At 40.9% G+C, this 13,866-nt stretch overlaps 1 protein-coding gene across 1 annotated transcript; it reads right to left on the bottom strand.

Moving 5' to 3' along the window:
- Window positions 1–8,262: 8,262 nt before the first annotated feature.
- LOC135241674 (ADP-ribosylation factor-like protein 13B) lies at window positions 8,263–10,957 on the bottom strand. Its single transcript, XM_064312237.1, has 6 exons — window positions 10,731–10,957; window positions 10,273–10,378; window positions 9,721–9,914; window positions 9,194–9,302; window positions 8,833–8,887; window positions 8,263–8,536 (listed from the first exon to the last, which is right to left on the bottom strand). Exons 1-6 carry the CDS (start codon window positions 10,955–10,957, stop codon window positions 8,379–8,381), a joined length of 849 nt encoding a protein of 282 aa, XP_064168307.1. The 3' UTR covers window positions 8,263–8,378.
- Between the last annotated feature and the right edge of the window lie 2,909 nt (window positions 10,958–13,866).

Here is a 13,866-nt window from a genome sequence, read left to right as displayed (position 1 = left end):
TGCCAAGCTGTTCCAAGATTACAGTCTCAATGTCAGCATATTTCTGAAATTGTTTTTCTTCAAAAACTAACAAGATTTCCTTGTCACCACAAAATCAACTTGCCAAATTGTGAAGTAAGTAACTCAAATTACACTCACATTATTTAATTTGAAGCCAAAGGGCTGCTGGGTGGTTCATCCTATTAAGGCACTCTTCTAGAGCCTTAATTTCAAACAGTTAGTTTCAAAGGGGTCTTTAAAGGCACTGTAGGGGGGTCCCTTGCCAGACTTGATATGCAGTGACTATATATACGCTGCCCTCCATAATGTTTGGGACAAAGATGTGTTTTCTTGCTTTGACTATAGTTCACAAGTTTAGATTTGTAATCAAACACTTTTGTTAAAGGCTATTTTTATACATTTTAAATTCACCATGTGGAAATTACAGCAATTCATTTTAAGTAACCCCCTCCATTTCAGGGCACCATGTTTTTTTTTTTGGACAAATTGCTTTGCTGAGAAACTGTACTTTAACCTCATGGGAATTGTTTTATTACTAAAATTATGGAACGCAGAGGCAAATCAAGAAAGAAAAATGTCTTTGTCCCAGACATTATGGAGGACATTGTACATTTGGGAAAATTCATAGATTGGGTTTAAAAATATTTTAAATATAGCCCTTTATAACTTTGATGGGAGTCTCCTGGATGCCATTGCACCAGGTTGGGGGTGCCTGGAACACAAAAGGATGAAAACCCCTGCGCTGGAGCAGTCTTGCACCACACCAGCAACCTCCATTAATTGATCAGGGCCCCACAAAACTGCACATGAAGTGTCTCCCTCTGGCTTGTCTATGCCCACCCGGCTTTCAAACTGTCCAGAGGGCACCCGTGGACTGTATGCCGGAGCCGCATGTTTTCCTTCAACTGAACTCCATGCAACCTTGGCTGTGGGCTGCATTGTGGAAAGAAGTAGCCTGGGGCCACCACTCACACCTGGTGGATTAAACCTCACGCACACCGCATTAATGATTCATTAACGCGCTCAGTATATGTTTGGGTTGGTCAGCTCTCCCATGTAAAACAGCAAGGGCTGAACCTTGATATCTCCATTTCGAACCCATCTCAGTGCCATTTTGCATGTGGACTACAATCACCATGGACTCGCGAACGACCGATTTTGGTATAGCTCAATTACACCATTACTGTGCTATGGATACCCCTAAAAAGTTATCATTAAAAATCAGACTTTTTTCTGCAAACATAACTCAGTTTAAACCCAGTGGATCCTTACACAAGACCCCCTGTTCCAGGGATCATCAACTCGAATCCAAATCCAGCCCTGGTTTTCTTTTCTCCCGGGTAATTAGTGCTACTGATTGGCCGGACTGTCTTCACACTTGACTCCCAGGCAAAGGGAGGGTGGAAAACCAGCATTTCTCGGCCCTCGAGGACCATGAGTTGCTGATCCCTGCCCTATTCTATTGGTGATTTTGAGACTTTTATATTTCAATGGCTGTTATTCAATTTGAATGAGACCTCAAAATTCTAAATGCAGGATTTATGATTTGATAATATTATAACTACACTAAGGCATATCTATGATGCACTGGCAATCTCAGTCTTTACACACTAGCCAAATTTGTGCACCTTTTACCAGTATTTGTTATTCTAAAAGGTGTTCAGGACATTTCTGGGCCTGGTGCTCTTTATGCATGGTCACAGAGCTTGTGGTTTGGGATATGATTCCAACGAAGTGTTTGTTGCTAGTTTGCTGCAGTGGCAGATGCTAAGAAGCCTAGATGGAGCGAAGCAAAAAGACAACCTGACAGGGCTCATTAAAAAAACTAGAGTCAACCTTGGAGTTACTTTTCTTTGGTGGTGTCAGCTGAAGTTCGCCAAGGGGATGAAAAGCATCGCGGAGTTTTCTGTTGGACCTGCAAGTAACGTTATTTTTAGCTAGTTACCTTACGCAGCTGAATGCCCCAGGTTGAGTAGCTTTTGCATCAAATTCTGTTCTTCTATCCTGCTGTTTTCCCCTCCAATAGGAACTGCTGTTACTATTTATAGTTGCAACTTAGCTAGCTTGGCAATTCACCGGCATTTATTTCAATTGGAAAATGAATTCGATCCTGCATGCATGCTATCTAGCTAACGTTATATGCAGCTAAGTCTTCACTAACAAAGAAAAAAAAATAGCGAACAACTTCGAAAAGGTAACGGATAACTTAATGAAAAAGTCTTCATTACAAAACTTTACAGTGAGTACAAAGCCAAGAGAGGGGCCAAAATTTTCAAATACAATTTTAATAGAAAGGAAAGTGCAAATGTTGAGTGCATCCAGGTGAAATTAATTTAAGCGTCATCACCAGCAATGCAGTGCTTTCTGTTGACTCACCGTTGATCTGTTGTGCAGCATTTGAGTCATTCATAATCATGTTGTCCTCACAGATAAATTATTTGGAAGTACAAAACAGGTGGTTTGAACTTAACTCACACCTCATGATTCATTATCAAGTTAGGCAAAAGGATGGAAATAAAACATGTATAGAACTACTCCAGGATACTATCCCATTCAGGAGAGCAAATTAAATTAGCCAAGACTTCATTAAAATACTATAACCTGTACTAACCTTTCTTTCACAATGTAGATAGCTTTTGTATTCCCTTACTTAAAAAAAAAAAGCTTTTCAGTTGAACATATCTGTGATCATTTTTGGTTATGTATTCAAAATATGAAATATTCTAATGGACCAGATATTATTTTTCAATTTAATTTAATTTCAATTAATTTCATTTTTTTATTAAAAGTGTGATTTAATCTGAATGGAATATAGTGTTGCTGGAAGGTCTAGAACATTGTGAGTTTATACTACAGTTTATATGGACTCTTGTTAATCTGTGTTTTCAATCCTGGTACACACGGATAATGAAAACTGTTTTACTACCTGTGTGAACCACTAAATCTCGTATGAACGGTTAAACGGGAATAAGGAAATTGGAAAAGTGGAAAATGAAGGTTCAGACGTAAAAGTCCTCCCCAATATTTTTTTCCAGTCCACTGGATTTGCTAGTTCACACAATTAATCAGCCATGAGGTAGAAATCATTAGTGAAATTGGCTGGCTGAGTTCATGGGTGGAAGAAGCACATGGCAGGACTTTTCCTTTCTGAACCCTGGACTATCCACCGCTAGATATCGGTAGTCTTTGTACTGGGGGTGGTTTTTTCCATGGCCACACAATGTTGTACAAGAGTTGCAGGGCCATGGGAGCTCACATTGCATGTGCATTGAATTGTAAAAGCAATCTGGTTTAAACCATGCCCTCAGAGTGCTTTTCCACACCTGTAAATTGTTTTAAATACCAGGGCATAGTATAGCTGTGCTGTAGTTTGTTTTGAAACAGTGGTTCTATTACAGGAGGCAGTGAGGGTACTTCAGCTGCCAAAATATAACTTGTCCGAAAATATCCACCTATTTGCTTGTTGTTAGGTTAGGCGTGGAGGGTCTGATTTCACCTGATCTCTTTCCTCAAATTAGAACAATATTTAGTGGGCTCAGAAAGTAGACACATCAAATTTAAATTTGAATTTGTAATTGTTTATTATTCACAAGGAATTAAAAGATTTTAGTCATTTAGAAGTTTTTTTAATTCCTTCAACTCATAGGTCGCCATTGTTAATACAGTCATATTCTGGGTAGTGATGTCAGATGGTTACACAGGTCTTAGTCCATTGCTGTTGCCCACTGATCAGCATTGATAATGTCTTCAATACAGTCTTTTTGATTCGAGCAAGAGCGGGACATTACTCAGGAGGAAAGCACCGAGAACAGCCCTCATCGAATAAATCAAAACAATGAAGATCTGAGTCCAGAGGAGACAAAAGTACGGAATAAGCGATGGTGTCTGTGCAACAACTGCTCACCTATGCCAACAGAGACGAAAAAGTTGTCTGTTGTGAAGAGCTCCACTTTCTAGCAGCAGCCATTCAAAGTCACTTGACCATCAGGATCAAACTATCGCTTTTGGTGAAACTTAAACGTGTACATTAATACAATCGACGTAAAGTTATTATTGATCCGCATCGTATATGAGTTTATGGCAGTGATAATACCTACTTTACATACATAATCCCTAATGATAATACATGCTGATACACTAAGATGTTAACTTTAGAATCCATCCTATTCACAGATATCCCATGTATCACATCAAACACAAATTCTGAGGCATTGTATTGATATGTTTCAATATTACTAACCGCAACTGCTGGACAAAACAGTGTGTAACTAATTTATGTAATCTACCCAAAGTGCATTGCGTGTCTAAAATAATGGCGATCTCCATTGGTCAAATTTTTTATTAAAGGCTGGGGTGTTTTAATATACTATTTAAATACTATGTATATCCTGTAGATGGCACTCTATAACTACAATAAGAAAACTATGGTTCAGATGTGGGTTCCAGAAAGGGAGCTAATTAAAGAAAGCACCAGAATAATCCACACACAAACTGTATCTGATTTTCTTATCATTCCCAGTTACTTCCCAGTTCCATCACCCTGGGCAGACTGGTAACATTTTGGTGGCCCGTACGTGGAATCGGCAACTCCTGCGGGCCAAAGACTGCTGATCAAGGAATCACATAGACTTGACAGTACAAGAGAAGCTGTGAGAATGTTTGACCCTGTGAACTGGAAATGGCATCTTCAGATCTTCATCACTGGGTCATTGGGAGGTGAACAAGAGTTGAACATCCCGGCAGCTACAGCTATCAAAGAGCTTGAACTGTTCAAATATATTGTTCACGACTTGAAGAGTGAGCAAGTGAAGAGCGAGCAACTGCTGAGCTTGGAAGGCAAGGGACTCTCAATTGCTTGCCCTGGACAAAAGATAGTGGAACTTGCTCACATTGTTTCTGCTGTGGGCAAGAGGGACAGAGAGCATTGAGCTGCTACAAGAAAGTACCACAGTCGGAAAACTCTGGGAGGTCAACAACTAGGAAAAGAGGATCAAGCCTGCTGACTGTTTAGCTGAGAGTTGATGTGATTTGTCAGCTTCCAGTTTTGCGAATGGAGATGAAGCTATACGAGAGGCAAATGTCGACACTTTGTCAAACAAGTCAATAAATATGGATATAAATGGATAAATATGCGTTTTAAATTTATCGTCCTATTTTCAACCGGTAGAGAAAGTTGTCAACTTGGTGCGTCACGAACACAGTAACCACTCCCCTCTCCACGCCCCATAAACCCATGGATAACTCGAGACCCATAGTTTGCGCCGCTGGCTTACAGGCAAGACAATGCAAATATTTGACTAACGTTAGGTTCACTTAAATTAGAGTGCCTTTTAAGGAATATTAGATTATTTCTGGTTGCATTCATTTAGCTAGCTAGCTAACGTTAGCTAGCTAGGTAGTTTGCTTTCATAAGGAAATGTTATCGATAACGTTAGCTAGCTAGTTTGCTTTTATGAGGACGTTATAGTTGTGCTTTTATCTTAACTTGGTTAGCTAGATAGCAAAAATTATAATTTGATATAAATCAACGTCCTTACCTTAGCTATCTATCGATACTTGATATACTACTAAGCTAGCTAGCTTGTGAAAAGTCTCCCAAAAATAGCGCATATCATGGGGGTAGCTATGGTAACGGGGCACGGTCTGTCAATCATAGCTAACTGACAGTTCTCATTACCACGCCCAGACGGTTCGGGTGAACTTTTATAGTGGGAAATGTAGGCTTAGAAAAATACGTTTTAAAGTACATTGAAATGACTGAATAATAAAAAAATTATGCACATTTGTTTTGTTGTTGCCTAAAGACAACTGGGAAGTGTCACGTTCAACCACCATGTTACTCCTTTAAAGGCTGGGGTTTTTTTAAATAACTGAAATCTTTTGTGTGGTCCTTACAACATGTTTCCATAGTTGAGGGCATTTACAACACACTGTACAAGTCTTAACAGGTGTGGGGTGCCCTTTAAGAATTATTTGGAGTTCACTGCTAACATGTCGTACTATTTATATCCTGTAGATGGCGACTTGAAGAGTGAGCAAGTGAAGAGCCAGCAACTGCTGAGCTTGGAAGACAAGGGACTCTCAATTGCTTGCTCTGGACAAAAGATAGTGGAACTTGCTCACATTGTTTCTGCTGTGGGCAAGAGGGACAGAGAGCATTGGGCTGCTACAAGAAAGTACCACAGTCGGGAGATCACTGCACTGACTTCCAGTAGAAAAGTTTAGGGGGAAGTCCAAGCAAACTGTATTGCAATCTTGGAACTGGCAACTCAAGTATCCATTCTTAAACAACTAGGAAAAGATGATCAAGCCTGCTGACTGTTCAGCTGAGAGTTGATGTGATTTGTCAGCTTCCAGTTTTGCGAATGGAGATAAAGCTAATAAGAGAGGCAAATGTCGACACTTTGTCAAACAAGTCAAAATTGCTCACATTGTTTTCGCTGTGGCCAAGAAAGACACAGCAGTGGGCTCTACCAGCATCAAGATGGAAAAATGCATGCAACTGGATATGGATCAAGAACTTTTAACTTTGGCAGAGCATGTTTCAGCCACATGGCAAGGAAGAAAAGATGTTAAAAGGATGGTGTATCAGGGGTAGCTTCTTTGAGACTCTGCTCATCGGACAACATGGAGGAAGAGATTCAACAGTCATTTTATGTCACCCTTGTCTAATGCATTAAAACAGCATGCCAGGATGATCCAGTCATCAAAGAAGAGATTATGCTCATGGAGAATGCCTGGCTTCCCAACGAAAAGGACAAAAGGAGATGGGATGAGACACCAGAAGACTTGTGCATGAGTGCAACAAATTTGTGTTTGAAGATGAAATCCTTGACAGACAGTCAGGACCACGTAAGCAGTTGGTGTTACCAGACAAGCTAACATTGGTGGTACTGAAGAGCCTGCTTGTTGACTTGGAGCTGCTAAAGTAACCCACTTAGCTGGTGAAAGATTTCATTGACCTTATATACATCAGGAGGTGGAGGATTACGCGACAAAGAAGTGTGCTTGCATAAAACGAAGACGGCTAAGCATTCCAGACTGAGCACCTATGGGTTCCATCAAAACCAGCATACCCCTTGAGTTAGTTTCTGTTAACTTGCTGCATTTTGAGCAAAGTAAGGGAGGCTATGAATATATTCTGGTGTTAGCTGATCATCTTACGTGGTTTGCACAAGCTAATCCAACTTGGAAGAAGTCAGGGAAAACAGCCACAGAGAAGATTGTTCAGGATTTCATCCCACGCTTTGGATACCCAGAAAGACTGCATTGCGACCAGGGTTGTGAATTTGAAGTTGTTCCAAAGACTTCAGCAACCTGCGCAAATCCCTCAATCATTCAGAATCCAAACCCAGAATATTCTTAGGCCATACAGACCTCAAGCAGAGGAAAACACAAAACTGAGACTGAAAGCAGACAAGTTTCATCCAATCTCAACAAAGGTAGCAGAAAGCAGAAGGTGAAAACCAGATTCAAGAGGAAGGTGAAGAACCAGTTTTAGAGGATGCACCTCCGTAAGATCAAATGCCTTCTAAAACAGAAGAAGCAGAAAGGTCAGATGAAGAAGAACTGTGTACCAACAGTGATGAGGAAACTGGTTCTGGTGTGGGTCCAATAAACGTGATTAAAGACAGCTTCAGAATTATCCACACACAAACTGTGGCCGGTTTTCTTATGGACATAACTGTTAGTCTTTAAGGCATTTCTATTTAAAGGGAACCTCACCTGTTAAGACTTGTAAGGCTTAATGTGTTGTTAAAACCACACAAAGATGGAGATCACCATTATTTTAGGCGCGCAAGAGACTTCGGGTAGATGACGTAAAAAGGTTGCACTGGAGGTTAAGTCACTTGTTTGCCCAGCAGTTGGGATAATGTTGAAAAATACCAATACAATGGCTCAGAATTTGTGTGTGATATGACACACCGGATATCTGTGAATAGGATGGATTCAAAAGCTAAACATCTTAATATATCAGCGTGTATGATCATTAGGGATTATGCATTCAAAGGAAGTATTATCACTGGCTTGAGCTCATATGTACAATGCCGATCAATAATAACGTTATGTCAATTAAATTAATGGGGACGATGTTTCATTTTCACCAAAAACAATAGTTTGATCCATATGGTCAAGTGACTTTGAATGACTGCTGCTAGAAGATAGAGCTCTTTACAACAAACAACTTTTCTGTCTCTGTTGGCAATGGCGAGCACTTGCTGCACAAACACCATCTCTTACGCCCTACTCTCATTTCCCTGGCCTGCGATCTTCATCATTTAGATTCATTTAATGAGGGCTGTTGTCGGTGCTGCCCTGCTGAGTAATGTCCTGCTCTGGCTCAAATCGAAAAGGCTGAGCAGAAGATAATTTCAATGTCACTCAATTCTGCTCTTAAAGGGGGCCACAGCATTGCGCCTGAACAGTTTAAAACCAGACATGAGGCGGCGAGGTGTTTTAGCTGAGACTGACGACAGAGGCCCCACCCTGTTCTTCTTCCACTGCCAAAACTTCCACTTCTTTTCTGGACAGCTGTCTGCAGGAGCAGAGGGAACAGGTATAATGTTCTGCTTTTTCTTTTCCGTTTTAAGGTCAGGTCAACTGTATTTGTTAAGCTCTCTCTGAGCTGCAGCCTCCCCCATAAATTCAAGAGGTACAGACAAACAAGGTTGTTGCAGTGAAGAGACAGCAATACAAGTACAGGACACAGTATACAACAGATTATGTGGTACAAAATAATTCCAGAATATAATCTGGTTTAGAACAGAACATTTTGAACTTAAACTAGTTGAATGATTAATTGTGCATGTCTGTCAGGTGAGATGGGTTTACCTGCGTCAGTCTTTGTGATCTGCAGCTCACTGTTTGTTTTCTGCTTGTCCCCCATCTACCCATACAGAGAGAGAGGGAGGGAGGGAGGGAGGGAGAGAGAGAGAGAGAGAGAGAGAGAGAGTGAGATCTCAAACAAGCTGGAAATATATTAGTATATATTTGACATCAACATCCTTCCTGTTCCCGTTATTGGATGTTGTAAGTTCTGAAATTTTACCAATGTGTTTTCTGAAAGTGAAGATTTTGGTGGTATGAAACACTATGCACTAAATAATTTAAATAGACTTATCAATCTGTCAGTGCTCCATTTTAGGTACAGTTGAGTTGCTACAATTCAAAATGTAGCAATCCATGTTCTCACCTCGGAGTTGATGTCTCCTGTTGGCTTGAATAGGTTAGCCATGTTGCCCTCATCTTCTGTCTCTGTTGTCCTTCCCTCTTGTTCAGCCTCCTCCCGTTCCCTGTTTTCCCTTTGGAGAAAATACAATGCTTCAGAGAACCCAACTGAACAAACCCTACAGAGGAATCTCAAAGTTAAATATTTCAGTACCAGTACATTTTGTAAATATGTAAAAACGTAGCCATTTCTTTGTTTGGGTAATTCATATAGATAGCTGCTTTGTTTTTATAGTCTTACAGAGTGAGCAAAAGTAGGTCCTTGGCTCAATCTGTGAGCATGATGGATTTCTACTCTAATTGTAATTGGGCTACTTATTTTCTCAGATAAAGTTAGCTTTATTTGGGCCGTTTCTGATACTGTGTAAAGTGGAAATCAGCAGATTCGATCTGTGGGTCAGGGCAGTTGAGGTGATTCAAATATCAGAATGCAGATATGTGTTCATTCAGAAAGTGAATGGGCTTGGAGCTTGAGTAAAAAATGACCCTCACCTCTCCTCCCGAATCAGACGCACCCTCTCGACCCGCTCTCTCATCTCCACAGCCTCCTTCTCCCTCTGCTCCTCCGTGTCCTTCTGCACACGCTCACTGATGACATCGTAATCTCTGGCCACGGTTTTCAAAAGCCAGTCCAGCCCGCTCTTGATGGCTTTCTTCCCGACCTTTTTCACAGCCGAGCACGGTACCTGAAGGGTTATTCCACTCATGAGGCTCACGTTTTTTATGTATAAGAACATATTACCCCTTAAAATTTAGTTTGTAGTTTCATTTTTAATAATTGACTAATTTGTCTCGCTGGTAGTATTTTGATCATTATACTTAATGCATTGGCATGATGCTAATAGCTTGTCTTGGGTGCAGGTGTAAACAGGCATTTTATTGAGCTTGGTGTCCTCAGACAGAGGGTGGTAGGACATTCAGATGAAAATGCTTGGGAACCCCTGCCTTTCCACTGCTGTCAGACACGATGCTGTTACATCACAACTGTATGCTGTAGTCTTAACCCATAACCATCTGTCTCAGCCTAACCCCAGGAACACTCACGATTTGACAGTAGCATTTGTTCAGGGTAACGGTTTCCTCCAGCGACAGACAGTCAATGATGTCATCCTCGCACAGGGCCCCATTCACATCCTGTTTGTTTGCCAGACTGAGAGAAGAGAGGGGAATGGAGAAAATGTATTTATTATGTTAATCACAAGTAAATAAGGTTGGCTTTCTTTTTTAAATAGACTGCATCAACATAAATTGGGACACATGACACTCTTCTCAAAAACAAGGTATTTTTTTTCTCATGTCCATGCCATGGAATAATATCCAGTATCCCATGTTAATTTAGTTTTTGTTATTTAAATTCGTAAAAGAATGGACATTTTCGAACAACAGGTGTTACAAGTCACATGGTTAAACTGACGATGCAGTAATTATGTTTGCCCAGTAGAGGGCAAGCTATTTGTCTGCGTATGCCTGCGTTCCCAGCGGTCGAGTCAGTGTGTACTCACAGAAGAACTGGCTTCCCAGCGACACGAGGGTGCCCAAGGACTTTGGCCAGGACTTTCCTGGTTTCCTGCATCCGTTGGACATCGCTGGAGTCCACCACGAAAATGACACCATGGGACTCGGGAAGTAGTGCCTCCAAATGTCCCTGAAACTCTGTCCCGCCCAGGTCGAAGATGGACAAATCAACCTGGCCCTTCTTCAGGCCAGCAGAAAATCCATTGGAAAACATCCTCAGGGTTTCTAAGAAAAAGTGTATTAATCATCATCACACATTATTATTAATGCGGCAGTAGCACATGGGTAAACTGGGCTAACAAGGTGGGTTGATTCGGTAGGACTGTTGTACCCTACAAGTATAACGTGCTTCAGTGTATATCAGCTGTATAAATGGATACAATGTAAAATGCTATAAGTTGTAAGCTTGGATAGCTCTGCTAAATCCTGTAATGTAATCTTAATTATTATTATTATTACAGTAAAAGAAGGTAAGAGAGATTATTTATCATATGCATGGTTTATCACTGTCACTGTCATATTTAAATTTCCATGCTTTTCTGCCATTTTCAACTTTCTATTCTCGCTTTTATTGTCTGTAAGAGGAACACTGCATACATGGTTTTATCTCTAGATGGCCAGGAAAATCTCACCTCCTTTAATGACTCTCACAGTTGCTGTTTTCCCCGCATTATCTAGTCCCAGCATAGTCAATGTGACTTTCCTGAAAATGAATGAAGAATGAAGGTCATGTTGCCAAATTGCTAAAATGACATTACTATACTACTACAATATTATGGACACCTGACATCCAACATCTCATCCAAATTCATGGGCATTGATGGGGGCATTGTCATCCCAGAAAAGACCATGTTTAATCATAGGATAAATGTGATCACTCAAGAGTAACTTTGTATCGATTTGCAGTGACCCTTCCCTTTAAGCGGATAAGTGGACCCAAACCATGCCAGAAGCGTGCCCCCCACAGCATAGCAGAGCCACAGTATCCTGTCACTGTAGGGGTCATGTATTCAGGCCTGTACCATTCTCTTGCTGCACATGCGCTTGCCCAAATATGGTGAAGGATGACTCATCTGACCATATCACTTATTTCCACATACAGTATCTGTAGACCAGTGCCTATGGTTTTGCACCACTGAAAAAATGTGCATGTCTTTTAATGAGGAATTTATGTACTGCTCTTGCTGACACTCTGATCACATCCTGCGTAGACATTCTCAGTCAACTGAGGAAGAGTTACTCTTCCATTTTTTAAAAATATCGAACTAATGCACAAGCATCACGATCATGGAATGCACACTTTCAAGCACGATTTCCAGCCCTATTTACCGATGTCTTTCCCATAAATCTAAATTCACTAACCAGTTGAGCAGTCTTTGTGATGGGAGCTCATACCATCCATGCCCCATTAATGAACCCTCTTTTAAAGTCACTTTGATCTTTTCCTCTTGATCTTGATAACTATTGAACAGTTTGACATATTACGAGAATTACGGGTCGCATCATTGGACTGAGTAAAGACCGAGCAACCACCTAGCAACAGCCTGGCAACAACCTAAAACAGCCTAACAACCGCCTGGAACTCCATAGCAACCACCTAGCAGCATCGTAGCAACTGCCTAGAACTCCATAGCAACCACCAAACAACACCCTAGCAACCTCCTAAAACTCCATGGCAACTGCCTAGAACAACATAGCAACCACTTAGCAACACCCTATCAACCACGCAGAACTCCCTAGCAACCACCAAACAACACCCTAGCAACCTCCTAAAACTCCATGGCAACTGCCTAGAACAACATAGCAACCACTTAGCAACACCCTACAACCGATCCTAGAACCCCACAGCAACCAGCCTACAGAACACCCTAGAACCACCTATAACTCCATAGCAACTCACCTAGCAACTTGAACCCTAGCAACCACTCCCAGAACCCATATCAACACCTAGTTACCACGAATCCTATAACACCCTAGTTCAACTGAACACCTAGAACTCCAAGAACTCCATAGCAACAACCTAGTAATACCCTAGCAACTGCCTAGAACAACATAGCAACCACCTAGAACTCCATAGCAACCACCTAGCAACACCCTAGCGACCGCCTAGAACTCCATAGCGACCACCTAGCAACACCCTAGCAACCACCTAAAACTCCATAGCAACCACCTAGAACAAGTTAGCAACTGCTTTGAATTCCATAGCAACCAGAAACGCCCTATCAACCACCAAGAAATCCATAGCATCCACCTAGCATCACCCCAGCAACCGCCTAAAACTCCATAGCAACCACCTAGAACACCTAGCAACCGCCTAGAACCTCATAGCAACCACCTATAACACTCTAGCAACCACCTAGAACTCTATAGCAACCACCTAGAAAGACCCTAGACACCACCTAAAACACCATAGTCACCGCCAGAACAACATAGAAACTACCTACCACTGTTCACTCTGTTCAGAACAAAGTCGACTTTGCATTGGCGGCAACCACACTTCACAATTTATTATTATTGTTGTTGTTGGTAACGAAAATAACAGCAGCAACAATTATTATTATTGATGCCTGTCAGTATTTATTGCTGTTGTGATACTTAGGCCTATGAGCAAACTTAGCCTGTCCCTGTTACTTTTGTCAGTCACTTTGAGCATCTGTTGTATAGATAAATATTGATTGATTGATTGATTGATTGATTTGCACCTCTTTACCCCTTTTTCACCACTAATACCTCTGAATTTTAATAATGTAGGCAACCCTTTACTGTCACTTTCCAAGCAAGTCAGTGTATTGTATGTATGATTTTGGTGTAATGATGGCCTTAATGAGTGACATAAAATAAAATAGGAAATAACCAGCTGCTTTGCAAAATAAGATTTTTCATACAAAGATCACTGTTGGGCCCTCTGTACACTTTAATGGAAAATGTGTCACAAATATATTTTCTACTTTTGCTTTTTATTTAGTGTTTTTACTTTACCGCCATTGTCACCCTTAAGTCTATTCACTGACTTCTAAAGCCAACCTGTTGTTTGTTACTGTTGCTGGTGTGATACGTAAGAGAAAATTTAGCACATATTTGCTTAGTCACTTTGGATATGAGTCTTTGATGATAGTGGCTAAT

This window comes from Anguilla rostrata, chromosome 1 (assembly GCF_018555375.3).
Source record: "Anguilla rostrata isolate EN2019 chromosome 1, ASM1855537v3, whole genome shotgun sequence".
Lineage (NCBI taxonomy): Eukaryota > Metazoa > Chordata > Actinopteri > Anguilliformes > Anguillidae > Anguilla > Anguilla rostrata.
This window is presented reverse-complemented; position numbering and strand designations above follow the sequence as displayed.